Source organism: Salvia splendens, chromosome 2 (assembly GCF_004379255.2).
Source record: "Salvia splendens isolate huo1 chromosome 2, SspV2, whole genome shotgun sequence".
NCBI lineage: Eukaryota > Viridiplantae > Streptophyta > Magnoliopsida > Lamiales > Lamiaceae > Salvia > Salvia splendens.
The window spans coordinates 638,376-655,825 of record NC_056033.1 but is presented as its reverse complement, the minus strand read 5'-3'; the positions used below and the strand labels follow the sequence as shown (position 1 = coordinate 655,825).

The following is a 17,450-nucleotide window of genomic DNA, read 5'->3' as shown; positions in this document are numbered from 1 at the left end:
TAACTTTTAGTATTTGTCAACTTTTATTAATATTCAGAAAAAATTGTTTTCCTTTGATGTTTGTGGAGTACATTATAGTTACAATTAGATATCCGACAATTTAAGTGTTCGAATTTGCTGAAACTATTGCATGCACACTAGAATATTCAATTTTAAAACGTATACAAAAATCGCTCTGTGGAATTCGGTTTATTAACAGATCAATCATGAAATAGTGAGCGTAGAGAGGATTTTGTTTTTAATTGACTTTGGACTTGATAGGTGAAGATGAAGGCTCAACTTGAAGTTCTATAACATATATTTAAGTCAATGAGGCAAATCCATTTTCAACAAATCAAATGAAAAGGCACAAAACTTCATCAAAATTTCTGGTTTGAGAAAAATAACAGCAAAATTGATGTTGAAAATGAAATATTTATATAATCTTCTATACGGTGAGGAAGAGTGCCTAATCCTGTGGAGCAGAAGCAGCTTCTTTCAGACACGATCTCATGATCTTCCCCAGCTTCGAACAAGCATCAAGGCACAACTGCATTGCCTGCAAACACAAACAGTATCACTTAGCCTCGATTTACTTCTTTCTATGATTTTGTTGGCTGTAGTTATATCAAGTTTATGAATACCAAATCAAGTTTTTCCCATCTACAAAGATTATAAACCATGATTTTGAGGCTATAAATGTGCTAGAATTAAAACCGCAGACAAGCACCGGAAATTTGCAGAGCAATGAATCACATTTGGACAGCATGTTTCATCTTTATACCTCATTTATCTTCGGTGTAGACCACTCTCCGGTGACAGTCATCTGCGTGACCTCATTACGTGATGGCATGCAAGTGATCATAAAAGCCCCGTCTTGATGGACTTCTTCTTCTGATACAGGGTCTATGAGAAGATTCTTCCCAATGCATGACTGTGTGCATTAATATATACAATGGTATAAATTTGACAATTGTATCTGATGAAGTTTGAGATTATTGGATGCTATATAAACTAATATGAAGTGAAGAAAGTTTATAATCACATTGTATATATGAAGGAATCGGTCACAATGAATACAAGGAAAGAAAAGGTATCATACCACAGAAACAGAGGCAACCATGTCATATAACATGATGCCAGCATCTGCAAGAGCAAGACTGGCACACGACGTGATTACCGGAAGATCACCTGAGACAAACAAAATATGGTTCTTGTAAGCATTGCAAGCGTTATTACGAAAATGTCTTAATAGTGTCTATCATCTTCATTAACTAACATAATATTGCTTTAGGGGGAAGAATAGATAGTATTATTTTGATCTTCAATCCCTTAGTTCATGAATGAACAACAAAAGAGTTTGCCCTAAAGAAGCTCAAAGGTAATACTTACTTCCTCCAGATTCTAATACCAAAGCAAAGACATCAACAGTAGTCTTAGGGAAAGATTTCAGTATAATGGCACCCTCCAGAGCTTTGTGAAGCATGGACGAAAGATCCTTAGTTTCCGGAGTCTGGACCAAAAGCAGCGTAAGTTTCAACAACATAGGTTGCTAATGAGGGGCAGAAAGGAAACAGGGAAAGATAGAACATCATCACAAAAAAGAAGAAGATGATTAACCTGACCACGAACGGGAGAAGCAAAAGTTGTATAACTGACATTACAATTCAACCGCCCAACATTACTGTACATCATAGCTTTCTTACTTTCCCTCGGACCAAAGCTGAATGAGAAAAATAAAAAATCAGCATTTTATCATGCTCCGTTGTAGAAAGATAATATGAAAAGACTAAGACGCCTTATCGAGTAATTTCAAGACACCCCACACCAAAAATGCTGACTTATAGGGGGTTAATCAAATATAACTACCTATGAAACTCTACATCTATCTCAGATGTTTACATCATGCCTAATCGATTCAAACTCCAAAGCAAATACTCCCTCTTTCCCAACTAAGTTGAGTCGTATTCCTTTTTGGAACGTCCCAACAAAGTTGAGTCATTTCCTTTTTTGACATAAAACAAAACAACTAATCCCTTTTACTTTATTCCATCATCTACTTTACTCTCTCTTATCTCTCCTACTTTTTCCCTCTCTCTTTTTTACTTTATTTCATTTAATCCATTCAACACTATTTCTTAATCTCCATGTCCAAAAGTTTTGACCCAACTTAGTTGGGGCGGAGGGGATATCTAAATTCAGAGGACAATAAAGAAGTTTTTTAAAGAGATCCTAAATCAGGAAGTTGATAAGAAGAAGAGGTAACAACTCAATGGTTCTTCCGTGAGGAGATAGACTCAGTGGAAGAAACTGATACGAGTGACCTAAAGACAAGAATACAATATTTTAAATTTTATGTTAAACTTTTCCAACCTTGAAGTGAAAAAGAAACCTAATAAACGTCAAAGGTCAAACAGATAAATTGATGCATAGACTTGGAATTTGTCACAACGAAAATTTTGAAGGGATATTCCAAAACTTTCCCATTTTTATGAGTAAATATTTTTTCATCCTTCCAACAGAAAATACTAGAAAATGTAAACTGGTAGTACTGAAAACATGAGTTTTCACTCCAATAATTGTTAAAGTGCCGTCCATAATATTAAGCATGTACTTACACAGATACAATGACCTTGGTGTTTCCAAACTCTGCATAAGCAGAACCCGAGGCAGAATTCACCGCCCCGGTCTTCAAAACTGCAAGATTCCAAGCACAGGGATTGCCAATAAGCCATAACATAAGAGTATCATGTATACTGTATTCCAAAATATTGGAAGCAACTTACAAATGGCATAGACAAAAAAAAGATTATAAAAGACCACAGAAGCATAAAAAATATGACGAATCGAACCATGATGTTGACAGAATCAGATTTTTTTTACGAAGAAAGCCAACTAAATGAAGCAAGCAAACTGAATGAGAGAAATGAGAAGTGCAAACACATTATTATGTCACATATCACCAAAAAACATGACAATAGAACAAAGAAGATCAGGTTAAAACTGCTTCTTAAAAGGAGGAAAGAGCTACTAAGTATAAGCCAAATTGCACAAAAGGAAAGGTGAAATTTGTGCTCAACTTCTCAAATGTAGTTTTGTTTCTACACTTTCCAACAGTCCAGCAAATTATAAGGAAATGGAACTGATCTTATATGAGATTCTGAATCCTCTCAACAACAAAAAACATAAACTTGCAGCTGCATTACTTCTTCATATATAGTACTACATATTTTGCTATTGTATTAACCTCGAATGAAATAAACCAAATACAAGGAGAACACAAGGAATAGATCATAACACACTGATAAGAACAAATTTCACGTTATGCAGCAGAAACCAAATATGAAGAACACAATTTCACAGTAAACTAAATTTGTGCATATGTTGTCCAGTAACTGAAAACCCTAGCACGTCCACTCCAGATGAATCGAAAAGCAGAATAAACAAGCATTTCAAGAATCGTTACAACCCCCTCAAAAAGAAAAAGCAGAACGCAAAAACCAATCTTGAAATGGTAGATGAGAAAAGATTGGGGCATTGAGAAGGAAAAGAGAGAAGGGGGTATACGTACATGCAGGGCGGCACTGGTGGAGGCCGCGACCGTCGGGTCGGACCCATTCAGAGCCGGTTTGAATGGTGGGCCTCTTCCTCCGTTGACCGGTCGACGGCGAATATGTGGGAGCCGCAGCACCTGCTTTGCCGGCCATTGCAGTTTCTATCTCTGTTGCGTGATGGTGGCTGTCGCCGGCGGTCTTGTGCCAGGTTTTTTCTTCCCTTAACCTTTTTTCCTTTATTCTCTTACTATTAATTACCAATGTGAGAATTTTTTTAATTAACTATTTAATTGATTTCATACTATAGTTTAGTTCTAGTATTTATTTTATTTATAAAAAATAAATGAAGAGGAGTATTATTTTCATCCCATTCGGAAAAATGTAGTACTAATTGTTTTGTATTTTCATATACCAAGTAGTATTTTGTTGAACTTAGTTCTCCACCAAAAATTGCAATTAAAATGTGTGAAGAGTCATTTGACTCATTTCATATTCATCTTCTACATCTGACTACTAAGTAGTACTAATATTTAAGCGTAATATATAAATCAAACTCCAAGTTTTTGAAGTCATCAACTCATCTTTGTCTAAATAAAACAAATACCATGATCTTAAATTACTACTTTAATTAATTATATGGGTACATAAAAAAATTACAATAAATAAGTGGAAAAATATATACGACTGTTCTGCCCATTCTCTTTTCCTCCTTCAATCGTATCCTAACACATTTTTTACAACTCAAAATTAAGAAAAAAAGGAATACAAATGAAAGTCATCACATTTCATAGGTAATGCTGAGCTCATTCCATCTTTTGGTTTAATGTATAGCAGCTGCTAATGTGATTTAGTTTCTTATGTACCTGTGTATGAAATCTTGAGACTATGGGACTCAACGTTTGCCAAGCAGAATGTCTCCAACCGTGGCTCTGTTAAATCCACCACCACTTCGTCATCTTGTGGGTCCCGCAAGCTTCGTCTCTTTAAGGTGTGGAACATCATCAGCTTTTCCACATCGGATGGCAAAGCATATGCTTCCTTCTCACTCTCTGTTGAATCCACCACCACTTCGTCGTCTTGTAGGCCCCGCGAGCTTTGTCTCTTTGAGGTGAAGAACATCAGTTTCTCCATGTCGGATGGCAAAGCTTCTGCTTCCTTGTCATTCCTGATGACCTCGGACGTGATTTGCTTGATCTCTTCTGTCGAAGAGGAGGATGCGTCGTGAAGATCTCCATCACTCATCTCTGGATTCTCACTCTTCACTCCACACTGAAGAATCAAACACATACACAATATTAGATAACATGTTCAAGAACATATTAGGCTTAGCTGCTTAAGTATTGTGATCATCAAGAGCCATGCAGATGGATAGGTTACCTGGAAAGCGCACAGTGGCAGATTATTCCGTTTTGATCTGTTCGGAGCGATAGTCGAAAGAATCTGGACCACTTCGCTCATGGTTGGTCGAGAATCAGGATCCAACAGCAGGCACTCCTTTGCTAAGTAGGCCATTACCTGCATCTCTTCTTCTTCAAACTTGCCTTGGAGACGCGGGTCTGGCAACTCATGTATCACTCTCTTACTGTCATGCAGACGAGCTGTTGCCTGCAATGCGATTATAATCAGTTTCCATTCTCGATCAAACTTACCTACGAGCAGACAAGCTACTGTCTATCTTGGCTATAAAATAACAAGTCAACTTTCCATACCCATATCACGAGACTTTCTGCCTCTTTGTTCGATGCCTTGTGGATAGGCTTTCGACCAGTGATGATTTCAAGGAGAACTACACCAAAACTGAAAACATCAGACTTCAGGGAAGCTCGTCCAACAATTGCGTACTCTGGTGCAAAGTAACCGAAGGTCCCTTCCATTCTAGCTGGAGAACTGGAACAGCTGAGAATGCCATCATTCTGAATGTGTTTAGCCATGCCAAGATCAGTAATCTGCAGACATAAATATTGAGTTGTCACGTATTGCAAGCTAAAACAGATACATTAGTGCTTTGCACTGATGGTTTGCTACCGATGAAGGATGTTCACTACCTTGGCTCTCCATCTTTCGTCTAAGAGAATGTTGGTGGATTTGACATCTCTGTGCAGTATTCTAGGCGCAGCAGCATCATGGAGATACTCCAAACCTCGTGCAGCTCCAATAGCTATTGAAACTCGAGTATTCCAGCCCAAACATTGGCCTAGTTCCCCATCGAGACATTCCCTGAGATTACCATTGGGAATATACTCGAATACAAGTAGCCTCTCAACATTCTTCCCTTGGTGTTCCAAACAGTATCCAAGCAAAGGAACCACATGACAGTGGTGAAGTCTTGCAATTAGTTGTATCTGAGCAAAAAGAGATCGCTCACACCCTTTTACTGACAAATTCACTTAAAAACAATGGATTAGTTTAGTACCTCAGCCAGGAAAACATGTTCGGCATCCGAGCCACCTTCCGATTTCATTCTCTTGACCGCAACCGTTCTACCGTCTTTAAGATTACCACGGTAGACATGACTGCATCCTCCTACTCCGACCAAATTAGTATCAGAAAATCTGTTTGTTGCATTTTCCAACTCAGAATATGAGAACTGTATTATCGTTCCATGCAGTGCTTTTGTTCCCCTTCTCAACAAGAATGGATTCTGGGGAATGCATCCTTTAGCCAACAAAATGACAGTAATATTTATAGAGATGTTAAAAATCAATCATGGGACCTACTTCAGTTCTAGTATAATATACTACTGAAAAATAAGTAACTAAAAGCAAAAAATTTAGTCCAGAAAAAATATTTCAGACACGGATATTTACCCATAAAAGGTTTGGCAGAGGAATCTAGATATCCTCTGTATACTGGCATAGGAGAAGAACTATGGTTTATCAAGTTTACGGCACTGTTACAACTTGTTAGTCTATCTGATGAGGATGAATCCCATTGAATTGGATATTTGTCCTTTCTATAGACATGCCATAACATTAGAGCAGCCAATCCAATAGCCGCCAGGACAAGACAGACCAACAGAACTATGAAAACAACTTTGACTGGAAACCGTTTCTTTGAAGGCTCTAACTCGGATAAAGTCCCTGTAAAGACAATATGCCAGAGTATGTAAGCATATGAAAGCACCACTCTTTGCAAGTGATCACTCGAGATTCTCTTATATCATTGAACATATAGCAAAATAGGGCAAGGCTTCTCATTCAGTTGCTGACATGATAATCACATTCCCATTCATTATGAAGATGGTTCATCGTCAAAATAGAAGAGTGATAGACTGCTAAAACAAGTTGCTACTGATCATATCGTCAAGCTTCGAATATTACCAGCATTACAATTACACGCCGTAAAACAGCTGCTTCCATTTTTTTCACCTACTAACCTAGGTAACCCACCAGCATAGCAAATGCAAGTCCATCTATTTTCATCCGATCCTCCAGCAGCTACATGTTAAGAAAAAAGCAGGTCAAGAGTTTAGACAGCAATTATCCAGACTGAATGTGATGTGCCTCAATGAGTGAACTATTTCTATCATTACTTCTGTATATAATAGCATATCGTAGTATGTGGGACTCTCTTTGTCATGCATAAATAAGGAACCATCAGAATGAGATATCGATATTCATATCCAAAAACTAACAGCCTAGCCAATAATGGAAGAAGATAAATATAATGATAACTGTATACCAGGGATACAATCACATGAAGAAGAGCAGTTTTCCAGGACAAAGGCCAAGATTTGTTCCCGTGCAATAGAACACGTGCATGCCCACTTGTTTGTGTCGGAATTTGTTGCCGGCCCATCTGGACAACGTCAAAGACAGTCAGTTTGCTGCCATATACTCCTAGTAAGGCACTTTAATAATGCTATACAAATCAAGAAAACTGGAATCCGTGTTATATATTCTAGTTAATGCTGCACATATGTACAACCAAATTAATGAGTCTGCCTGGGTATAAAAAATGGTAATGTAGATATGGGGTCTATGTATTACTCACCAGAAAGAGTCTGCTGAAACCAGAGCAAGATAATGAAACAAAGAAGTGAAATTTCCACCCGACGCCCCATGTATTCAGCGCCAATAACAAAACTGAAAATTGAAGTATAAATAATAAAAACCAACAAAATATTACCAAATTCAGGGTGTAGATTTCCAATTCTGTGTTTTAGGTAAACAAATTTATTTGCACAGGTAACTAAAACATGAGAGAAAATGAGCCACTGGGAGAGTAACACAATGAGGGAGATAAGACAAATAACCATGAAGGACAATGAATATATCTAGCGGCAAATAAATACTGTGTATTGTTTCATTCTATTTAAAAAAAACTTACTTGCATTTTGTTCTCTCTCAACCAGAGGTAGATTTTTTTGTTATACATCCATTAGCTCATCTCTTTAAGCCACAGACCTTGAACTTGATTTTTCTGAACAATAAAGCATACACCAGCCGCCAGGAAACATTTGTCATAACAACATATACGGATACACTAATTGAGTAAGTTAATAACTGTCTAAGATAAACATTCTACAAAAAAAATATTTGTGTTGGAGTATGAAGCTTGAAGGGAAGTGAGTCAGTCCACGATCACGGTGATCCAACTATATTGCCTACTCTCAAATGCAGTTTGTGTAACAATACCGACTCCAAAGTAAATATGTGATACAACACAGTGAATAACTATGATTCACTGACTCAGTTTTGTGTCAGTTTATTGAGAAGAGGGGATGAACCAATGATAAAGATTGTGAAAATGATCTATATTGATTGACTCGAAATGAAAAGAAAGCTGAAGCCAGGAAATCAGTGGAGACACTCTTATATGATTTTACTGTTAATCAAATGTTCCATTGTCATAATCGAAAGGTATTTAAAGCAAAAGAAGGGCCATCCTTACCACTTAATATTTCGGTCGACTTCATGATAAGATGAGGTGAAAGCCAAGGGCAGACCTGCAAAGTATGTTTTCCAAGATTGTTCATATGCAGAAAAAAATCTCAACTAACAACTAAATAAAGTGAAAATATAGAAGAAAAGGATGGATTTGGCCAGAAGAAAGTCACAATACAATAAAAAGAAAGATACTGCATAAGAAATAATATGGTCCATCAATCAAACTCGGGGAGAGCTACCACTTCTCTAACTGACAGAGACCCCTCAGCAATCATATTGAACACAGTTAGGGGAGGGGGGAATACTACAGTGTATTTAACATCAGCAAATACACTAGACCCTGGTTTAGATAAGGTAATAATGGGTTCTGTATAAAGAAAGAATAAATCAGACGTCCATGATTGAAAAAAGAATCCAATTAATTTAGATCGTATGAATGGTCCAACGCAAATACGAGCCAACGGTTAGGAATGCCTTTGCTTCCAAGACATGTTTAGAAAGGTTGAGAGTCCACTAGTTACAGTACACATATTTTAGTCTTAAATATTTTGAATGATGGTGTGTATGAAAGAGACATGTATTGCTACCTCTTTTGTCGGTAGAATTAGAAATATATGGAGGTGAAGCCAAATTCTAACTCATATAACGAGAGCCGACAATTTTTCTTTTACATCCTTCAAAAAACTCAGGATTTTATAGAAGATCAACTAAATTCCAAAAGACGATGTTTTTCCTGGCTAGCATTTATCTAGTAGGAACAATAGACCATATATTCTCAGTAAAATGCAGAAAATTATAAATTGGTAATTCGAAAATATGCACATCGAAGAATACTTGTGTCCAGACTGTGCTTCACCGACTGCACATTGCAGCAATGAAAGGCGGCAGAACTGAGATCGAATTCAAACTAAAGCTTTTTAATTAAGGTTTAAAAGCAAAATTGATAGATTACTGGATAACCACCTCACCATCAATTTGTAAGCTAATCCTAATAACATGGAAACAAGCATACCTTTCGCAACGGAAGTTTGACCAGGAAATTGGTAGTTGCAGAAACGTACAACTCTTTCTGTCTCTCTCTCCAAAGCAGCTGCTGAAATACGCAGGAATGCAGCAAACCTCAATTCCGCTTTAAAAATATGATCTCTCGCATTGAAAAGAGAAATCTGCAGCTCCAATCTAATGAAATTGAGAGAATCGGAAGCGAATTTAACTGACACCACGCCCATGTAACTCGGCAATACAGATATCTTAGAACATCCACTATAGTGGGCGGGGTATCCGCCGAGGACGCGGCTATCTATAGTGGGCGGGGTATCCGCCCCGTAGCGGACAAAATTTTCGAGGCGACGGTGAGCTGACAAAATTTTCGGCGAGCCGGCCAATAGCGCGGCTGTGAGCGGCGCGCCGGTTAGGGGCGGACGATTTTTTTTTCTTTTTTTTTTAAATTCAATTTAATTTACCTATAAATACACTACATTCCCCTCATTATTTTCACATCATTCCAACTCTTCACTCATACTTTCTCTTACTAAAATTTTTGGATTCCATTGGTATTAAAAATGGACGATTTGTGGAATGACGCGTGGAATTCTCTGATTCAAGAGGTGTAGAACCAAGCCGACGAGGAGGATGCGGCGCGCGCGGCGGAATTGGCAGAGGTCGCGATCCCTCGTGAGATTATTGCTCGTCGGACCATCCAACGAGACCATAGCGGAGCACACCAGCGGCTAATGGTGGACTACTTTGTGGATAACCACCGTTATCCACCCGAGATTTTCCGTCGGCGTTTCATAATGTCGCAATGGCTCTTCACCCATATAGCGACGAATTTGGCGGAGCGGTACAGGTGTTTCACCCTCCGAAGTGATTGCACTGGCAGGATCGGGCTGTCTACTTTTCAGAAATGCATCGCTGCAATTAGGCAGCTTGCCTATGCCGGACCGGCTGATATGTTCGACAAATACCTACAGATGGGTGAGATGACTAGCCTAACGGTGCTCAGACAGTTTTGTAAAGGGATCCGGAAAATCTTTGGTCCGGAGTTCCTACTAAAGCCTACATCTGATGAGTACCAGAGATTGCTAGATATACGCGGTTCGATGCACGGTTTCCCAGGGATGTTAGGGAACATCGATTGCATGCATTGGGAGTGAAAAAACTGCCCGGTGGCATGGAAATGCCAGTTCACAACTGGTTTCAAAAGCAAAGGTCCATTGATGATTCTGGAAGTCGTTGCTGACTACCGCTTGCGGATATGGCATGCGTATTTCGGTGTTGCATGTTCGAACAACGACATCAACGTTCTGCATTCATCGCCTCTCTTCAATGATGAGTGCCGGGGGAGGGTCCATAAATCAGTTTCGTAGCCAACAGAACGCAGTACAACAGGGGGTACTATTTGGCAGATGGGATATACCCTCATTGGCCCGTATTCGTCAAGACAGTTCGCCAATCGGTTGGACCGAAGCAACAATATTTTGCGCGAAAATAAGAGGCTGCTTGGAAGGATGTTGAGCGGGCTTTTGGTGTGCTCCAAGCGCGATGGACCATTATACGGTGCCCGACACGAGTTTGGCACGAAGATGATGTCGCGAATATTATGTTAACATGTATCATATTGCACAATATGATAATAGAAGATGAAGGCTTTGCTGCGGAGCGCTGGGCACCGGAACATGGTGCAAGTTCAAGTCACGGTGTTGTCTCCGTGCCGATAGAGATGGGTGTACCACGTAGTAATGAATATTTGCTCCAACGTTTCACTGATATGCGCAGGAGCACAACACATACCACACTTCAGGCCGATTTGATTGAAGATGTATGGGCATGTGGGGGCGCAGCGTGAAGAAGTGGTGTGATTTTCTGTAGATTAAATTTTCGTTGTATAATTTTTCCATTACTTTAATACGACGAACATTTAGTATTCAACTTTAATTTATTTAATTATAACCGTTTTTTTTCTAATTATGTGTAGTCCGATAATTTTTATTATAATTGAATTAAAATATACAAAAAATAAAATAAAATAAAAATTGGCTAAAAAAAGTGTCCACTAGCTGCGGACACTTTTTTTGTGGGTGCAGACAAATAAAAAGTGGCTATGGACAAAAAAAAGTTACGGGGCTATTGAAAGTGTCCACTTTATAGTGGATGGTCTTGTAGAGTTTGTAGCTACATTCTAGAGAGACAGAGAGGGTTGTAAAACGGTGCAGAGGTTACAGTGCACCGCTCCTTGGTTTCGGATTTTGAATTCAAGAAGCGGGGTGACTGAATCCAATCTGACGGTCCTGATCGACTGGATCTGTCGAGAGTGCACACAACTTGACACGTGTCGGTTTTTCCATTTGACAGAGGTTAGAAAAGTGTTTCCTACGATGGTTTCCTCTTTTTTATCTTTGATATTGCCATATTAGGGATTTCCAACAGTGAGACTGTTTGTCTGTTTCCATATTTGGAATTTCGATATAGTACTATTTTATTTTCATTAGCAATGCCATTTATTTTCTTCATACTAGTAGTGCTATGGTACCCTAGATCTTTTGCCACTTTTCAGGATATGAAATATTTTGTTTTTATTAGATCTTTTAAACGTTTAGTAGCTGGAAATCCAAAATTGCCAATTAAAAAGAATCAAATTTTTATTTTAGTCAATTCCTACTTTGGATTTTGTTTCTTCTTTTTTTGTGAAGTTATTTACTACGTATAATAAGTTTGACCAACTTGATTACATAATTCATATTCTTGTTACGTAAGGAAAAGTACATTATTAGATTATAATATGCTACAAAACTTAACATATAACTTCATTTTTGACAACTGTGATATTTTGGTCAATCCATTAAAAGTTAGGAGTACTAATAATTTAGTTACGATTTTAGTTTGAATAATTTGATCAAGAATTAAAAGCAGAGGCGTTTTCTTTTGTTTTTGTTTGTTAAGTAGTTTACCTAACATGGATAAATTATTGTACTTAAAGTTGATTAGTTTGTGATACGTCAAAAAAACTTAATACTACTAAATAAGTTAATGTTATCCAAGCTTACAAATTGACCAAGTATTGGCTAAATTTTAACTTCAAAAGGATTAAATGAACAATATCATACTAATCCGAACTGAAACATTACTAAATAGATGCCAGAAAGAAAACTCCCCCAAAATCACATTGCATGTACATTTGAAGTGAATATACCCAATCCTAACAACAACAACAAACAAACCACTCACAATCCTTTATCCCTTTGTCCTTCTTATTACAAGCCCCCCAACCCAAAATTTTCAACCCAGCAGAGATATCAGAATGTAAAAATGAATTAAGAAATCTAAGAAAACATGAAGTTAAGAGACAGTCTTATCATACCAAAGAAAAAATAAATGACATCAGCTGGGATGCTGCTGCCTTGCAGGGAAAGATCTGGTTGGCCTGATTGTCGGTCGAGGAGACGGGTTACCTAGGATCATGGTCTGGGACAAGTTCACCATGTCCACCATAGATGGTGTCTGGTATGCATGCACGACACTCCAGCTGTCCGTGGAGTCGCCTCTCGCAGTTGCCCTCTGCCAAGAATGTGAGCTCAGTCCAGACAGAACGTAGGCTCTTCCCGATGTTTCGTATGTCTGTCTGTTGGACATCCTTTCTTGCATTTCCCTCAACTCGGCATCCAGTGCAACGCATAATCTGTCACCGGCCCGTGCTGAAGCGGACTCAGAGAGCTGTTTACGGCAGTTTTCAAGGATGGCGACGGCTGAAGCAAGATCACCTTCCTCTGCCGCGCATCTAGCTTCTGCCATGGCTTCAGCAGATTGGAGCCTGTTGCGTTGCTTGTCCACTTCAACTGACACCACCACTGATCCGGCTATAACGGGCCGTTGGATGGTGACCTCATTTGCAGAATCTAGTGTGGCTAGATTCTTAGAAATGGGATGCTTGTACACACATTTCACTTTGATGAGTGGCATCTCATTGCTGCTGGATTGAGTGGTTGGGATATCAGTTGTCACCAGAAAATCCCTTTCTTCTTCAGCATACAGATCTCCAACCTCAATTGTGCCTTTTCTTTTGTGAGATGCCAGAATGTTCTTGTAGTTTCCGGATTTTATACTAGTGAGTTGCAGCGTCGGATCAACGCACTCAATTTCCACTCTTAATTCCTGTACAACGACGCTTAGGAGACCCCCGATGCACTGTGCAAAGGCATCCTGAATCACGTTCTCCGCCTCTATAAAAGAAAATGTTCCACCAGAAGTTTCAGAGATTGAATGCATCGAAACTGCATCATGATCTGAGCCGAATCCGAATGCATGCACAGGAATATGAAGACCAGAGGCATTATTTCTGTGCATGGAAGCTGGGAGTAATGACTGCTGATCAGAGCGGGTGTTGCCACCAGTAGGAGAGGTGGTGGTGTACGTATCTTGGCCATCGGATAACAGTATGATGCTGCAGACCGGATTTTTACACTTACGCTCACTCATCACCTTGGCGCCCTTCCTGAGGCCATCAGCAATATTCGTCCCTCCATTTGAGCTCAGGGAGTTGACTGCTTGCAGTGCTTCGTGCTTTCCAGTGTGATTCATTCTACGGAGAGGAAAGAGACGACGTGCGGTTGAGGAGAAGGCGATCACGGATAGCCTATCCGAAGGACCTAAGTTTTGGATAACGAACCCCATTGCTCGTTTAAGCAGAGCGAGCTTGGTGCCAGCCATGCTGCCACTGACATCAAGCACTGTGACAAGATCAACAGGAGCTCGAGAACCTGCTCTATCAGTCTCAGAATGTTGCATTGTTGTAGCAGTAGGCGCTTTCAGATGAATAAGCACAGAAAAATCGTCATATGATTTTGATTTTAGAACCGCGGAAACTTCTGGATACGTTTTAACTTCAACTGCTCCAGTAAAACGGTTGTCATCAGTGAGCTTACTGAATGACCTATTGGTAGTGCCACGGGGAAAGTCACCACAAATTTCATCATCATCATCAAAGATATCAGGTTCCACAACATGAAACAGAGAAGGAACGTTCCGATTGTTATCCATTCGTGGAGAAGGGATCCGTCTCACTAACCGCATCAAGGACTCATCCTGAGGCCAAGGCACATTGTTTATCCTATCTCCCACATGGAATTTATCAGGACTTTGGAAGGGCACCTCCTTCCATTTTGCACGGCAAACGGGACAACTTTGTCTTCCATGCTTCACATTGGATGCGATACAATGAAAATGAAACGAGTGCGAGCATTCTGCAGTGAAAATCGCATGGCCATGACCAGGTTTCATGGTCCCCAAGCATATTGCACAAATCTTCTGGAAAAATAAAGAGAAGAAAGTATTAAAATCAAATGACCAGATTACAGATGCTAGCAGAGAGTTTGTACCACACTGCACAAAAACTAATAAATCTGACAAAGAGCTAATCATGCAAATCATATAGAATCATTTGAGGCCAAGCATACTAGAATCATTTTCAAATACAGAGCTGCCAGACACCAAAGTGGTTGGTGTTGATTTGAAGTTGCTCTCTTTCACAATTAAACAATTTCAAGACAATTAGCAGAGCAGCTTGCCACATTACTTAACACCACATCAAGAACAGAATAAATTAAACATAAAAAAAATAATCTGCCCTTTCAAACATCTATGCAATGTGGATCAAAGTTGCAAATTATTCCAAATCATGAGTTTCACATACTTCAATCGTATAACTTCCATAGATTCAAAGATCTCATTAAGGCCAAAAAGAAAATAGACCCAATAAAGTGGAGAGCATAATACTCCAATTCATTAATAAAAATAGAAAATTTTATAATTACATCCATGGAAGTTTTCGTCCAGTACACATGTTCATATGTTACATGCAAGATGCATATTAAAATTCTTGGAGATCATAGATATGAGATCTTTTTGAAAAAGAAAAAGAAATAAAACAGTTTACGTGGTTATAAAATGGTAAAAGAGATTAACACCCAATCAATAAAGTCAATCATGGATATCCAAAATAGAGCAATGTAGCAAATAGAGGTAAAGTAGACTTAATAAAAACCAAAGCCATTAACTTTTAGACTTTAATAAAGGTGATAAGCAGGCTCCCAGAAATACTAATGAATTATGAAGCTTTTGAGGCATTAAAAAATTGTAAGGAATGATCTAAAGAAAACATGTACCAAAAGAAGTAAAAATCATTAGGCACCATAAGATTTGCCATTCACTTTACAACCCTTTGGCCTTACTTTGATGGAGTTTTGTTGCATGAAAGCTCTCAATCAATGGTCAAGGTGAAGATTTGTATTTTATAAAAAGGGGTGAGAAATGGGCAAATGTATATTTGTCATGTGCGTATGTAACAGTTATGTTGCTGACCAAGAAAAGCACTTTCTTTTCCTTCTGTGAGAGAATGGCAGAATGAAAGGAAAGACTTCACTGCTGCTGACCTTTTTGGCTTTTTACAATAAGGCCAGAATCAGCTGATTATGGACCTCAAAAAGCACATGGGATCATTTGTCACAGAGTATTTCACCAAACGATATTAATTATATAACGAAGTATATTCACGGGACATGTATTGACAAAATAATAGAGTAGTATCAAAGAAAATAGCACATCATTTAAAAATGTATTGAAATAGTAGTAATAAGAATGAAATAGAGGAATCCTACTACGCTTAAGGGGACCTCCACCCACTTTATCTGCATCTGACTATACAAAAATTGAAAACTACACTACAACAAAGGCCTATTTTTTTCTGACAGTTGATGTGCATAAATTAGGCAGATTTATTTAGCTACATTATCATTATCAAATCCTATTGCTCTGCCTCACGTGATAGGTACACCCTTTAAACAAATTCAGCAGCGACCCCATCACAAACAATAAATCCACTACAATTTGTTCTGCGTTTTTGAAGAAAACTTCCTTGAAATAAGGAAAAAGGATTGTTGGAGAGTGAAACGAATAATATACAAAATGTAAAGTTGAATCTGTTCACGGAAATCCCATAGCAATAATCATTCAAAATTCATGAAAAGTAAAATAATTCCAAAATTTAGCCAAATAATTAGTAGTAACAAACAAAGCTTAATCATTTTCAGTAGAAATTTAGCAATTATAAGAACAAATTCCAGATCCAAATAACATTCATCAGAAACTGAAGAAAACAATCAATGGACGCTCATGCACGGAGAAAAAACAAAAAAATCCATTTAACCTTGGAAGATTTGGAGGATTGCTTAGGCAAGCGGAGGCCGGAAGAAGACGGCGTGGGCGTAGTAGGCATTTGCACTCGGTGATCCGAGTCCCGCGGCGTCGCCGGAGACAATGATTCAGCACCGGAAGACCTCGGCGGCGGCAGCGGCTGAGAGTCCTCAACCGTTCTCGGAACGTAGAGGCATGAATTCAACTTCAACCCTAGCGCAATCCTGGCTTTCATCCATTTGCTACCGCCCATTTTCCCCCAACCGCCTCAAAATCGAAAATTAAACATAAATTGAAAACGAATTTCGTAGAAAGCAGAGGATATCAAACAAGCATGCAGATATGTGTGAATTAATCCTGTTCATTGCGAAATAGGCAGCGATTTATGCAGAAAAGAGATCGCCATGGGTGGAATTTTGTGTGTGCGCTTTTCTTTTGTTTTCCTCTCCGGTTTTTGGGATGGGCTTTGAACACGATAACCAATGGTTTTACGTTTCGACAAATCTATATTTATATAGTGATGCGTGCTTAACTGTATTTATTGGAATAGGGGCAAAATTGGAAACCTCTTCCATTTATTATTCGTTGGGATTTGAAGTATTTGGCTTCATATTTTGTGCCTTTTGGGAATGCTTGCAATCTTTTGAGATTTATAATATCAAAAACGTTAAATTCTATTGATCGTTCTCGTATAAAACATTAATATTTTATTAAGTTTACATAATATTTTATTGAAGAAATTCTGAAATATATACGTACTTAATTCAAATACCAGTTTATAGTATTAGTATAAAAAATATTTAAAATAAATGATATGAAATTAAAGTAGCGTTTCTTAAAT

General features: G+C 38.5%; 3 protein-coding genes across 9 annotated transcripts; all 3 read right to left on the bottom strand.

The window, feature by feature from the left end:
* Nucleotides 1-275: 275 nt before the first annotated feature.
* On the bottom strand, nt 276-3,797 carry LOC121781611 (exosome complex component RRP41-like). Its single transcript, XM_042179339.1, has 7 exons — nt 3,551-3,797; nt 2,598-2,676; nt 1,600-1,702; nt 1,372-1,492; nt 1,082-1,170; nt 764-913; nt 276-538 (listed from the first exon to the last, which is right to left on the bottom strand). Exons 1-7 carry the CDS (start codon nt 3,684-3,686, stop codon nt 449-451), a joined length of 768 nt encoding a protein of 255 aa, XP_042035273.1. The 5' UTR covers nt 3,687-3,797; the 3' UTR covers nt 276-448.
* A 342-nt stretch (nt 3,798-4,139) lies between these two features.
* On the bottom strand, nt 4,140-9,659 carry LOC121781569 (receptor-like serine/threonine-protein kinase NCRK). Of its 7 annotated transcripts, none has more exons than XM_042179294.1 (12): nt 9,435-9,659; nt 8,427-8,481; nt 7,863-7,955; nt 7,527-7,618; nt 7,215-7,331; nt 6,854-6,970; nt 6,341-6,613; nt 5,947-6,188; nt 5,579-5,875; nt 5,243-5,479; nt 4,911-5,138; nt 4,140-4,802 (listed from the first exon to the last, which is right to left on the bottom strand). In XM_042179294.1, exons 4-12 carry the CDS (start codon nt 7,594-7,596, stop codon nt 4,389-4,391), a joined length of 1,995 nt encoding a protein of 664 aa, XP_042035228.1. In that variant the 5' UTR covers nt 7,597-7,618; nt 7,863-7,955; nt 8,427-8,481; nt 9,435-9,659; the 3' UTR covers nt 4,140-4,388. The 7 variants fall into 7 exon arrangements, with proteins under 7 accessions (XP_042035228.1, XP_042035234.1, XP_042035231.1 ...); XM_042179300.1 differs by lacking the exon at nt 9,435-9,659 and adding an exon at nt 8,662-8,808; XM_042179297.1 differs by lacking the exon at nt 9,435-9,659 and adding an exon at nt 8,598-8,640.
* Nucleotides 9,660-12,528: 2,869 nt separating this feature from the next.
* On the bottom strand, nt 12,529-17,075 carry LOC121781563 (E3 ubiquitin-protein ligase WAV3-like). Its single transcript, XM_042179288.1, has 2 exons — nt 16,623-17,075; nt 12,529-14,725 (listed from the first exon to the last, which is right to left on the bottom strand). Exons 1-2 carry the CDS (start codon nt 16,860-16,862, stop codon nt 12,803-12,805), a joined length of 2,163 nt encoding a protein of 720 aa, XP_042035222.1. The 5' UTR covers nt 16,863-17,075; the 3' UTR covers nt 12,529-12,802.
* Nucleotides 17,076-17,450: the final 375 nt, after the last annotated feature.

What these genes read in the sequence shown, in the direction of transcription:
- LOC121781611 (XM_042179339.1), bottom strand. Translation starts at nt 3,686, where the DNA reads ATGGCCGGCAAAGCAGGTGCTGCGGCTCCCACATATTCGCCGTCGACC. An exon ending in TGGTTGCCTCTGTTTCTGTG is followed by an intron (nt 914 to 1,081) that starts GTATGATACCTT and finishes TAATGCACACAG; the next exon opens with TCATGCATTGGGAAGAATCT. An exon ending in CTACACCGAAGATAAATGAG is followed by an intron (nt 539 to 763) that starts GTATAAAGATGA and finishes TTGTGTTTGCAG; the next exon opens with GCAATGCAGTTGTGCCTTGA.
- LOC121781569 (XM_042179294.1), bottom strand. Translation starts at nt 7,596, where the DNA reads ATGGGGCGTCGGGTGGAAATTTCACTTCTTTGTTTCATTATCTTGCTC. An exon ending in GTTTCAGCAGACTCTTTCTG is followed by an intron (nt 7,332 to 7,526) that starts GTGAGTAATACA and finishes GACGTTGTCCAG; the next exon opens with ATGGGCCGGCAACAAATTCC. An exon ending in TTCATGTGATTGTATCCCTG is followed by an intron (nt 6,971 to 7,214) that starts GTATACAGTTAT and finishes CTTAACATGTAG; the next exon opens with CTGCTGGAGGATCGGATGAA.
- LOC121781563 (XM_042179288.1), bottom strand. Translation starts at nt 16,862, where the DNA reads ATGGGCGGTAGCAAATGGATGAAAGCCAGGATTGCGCTAGGGTTGAAG. An exon ending in AATCCTCCAAATCTTCCAAG is followed by an intron (nt 14,726 to 16,622) that starts GTTAAATGGATT and finishes TTATTTTTCCAG; the next exon opens with AAGATTTGTGCAATATGCTT.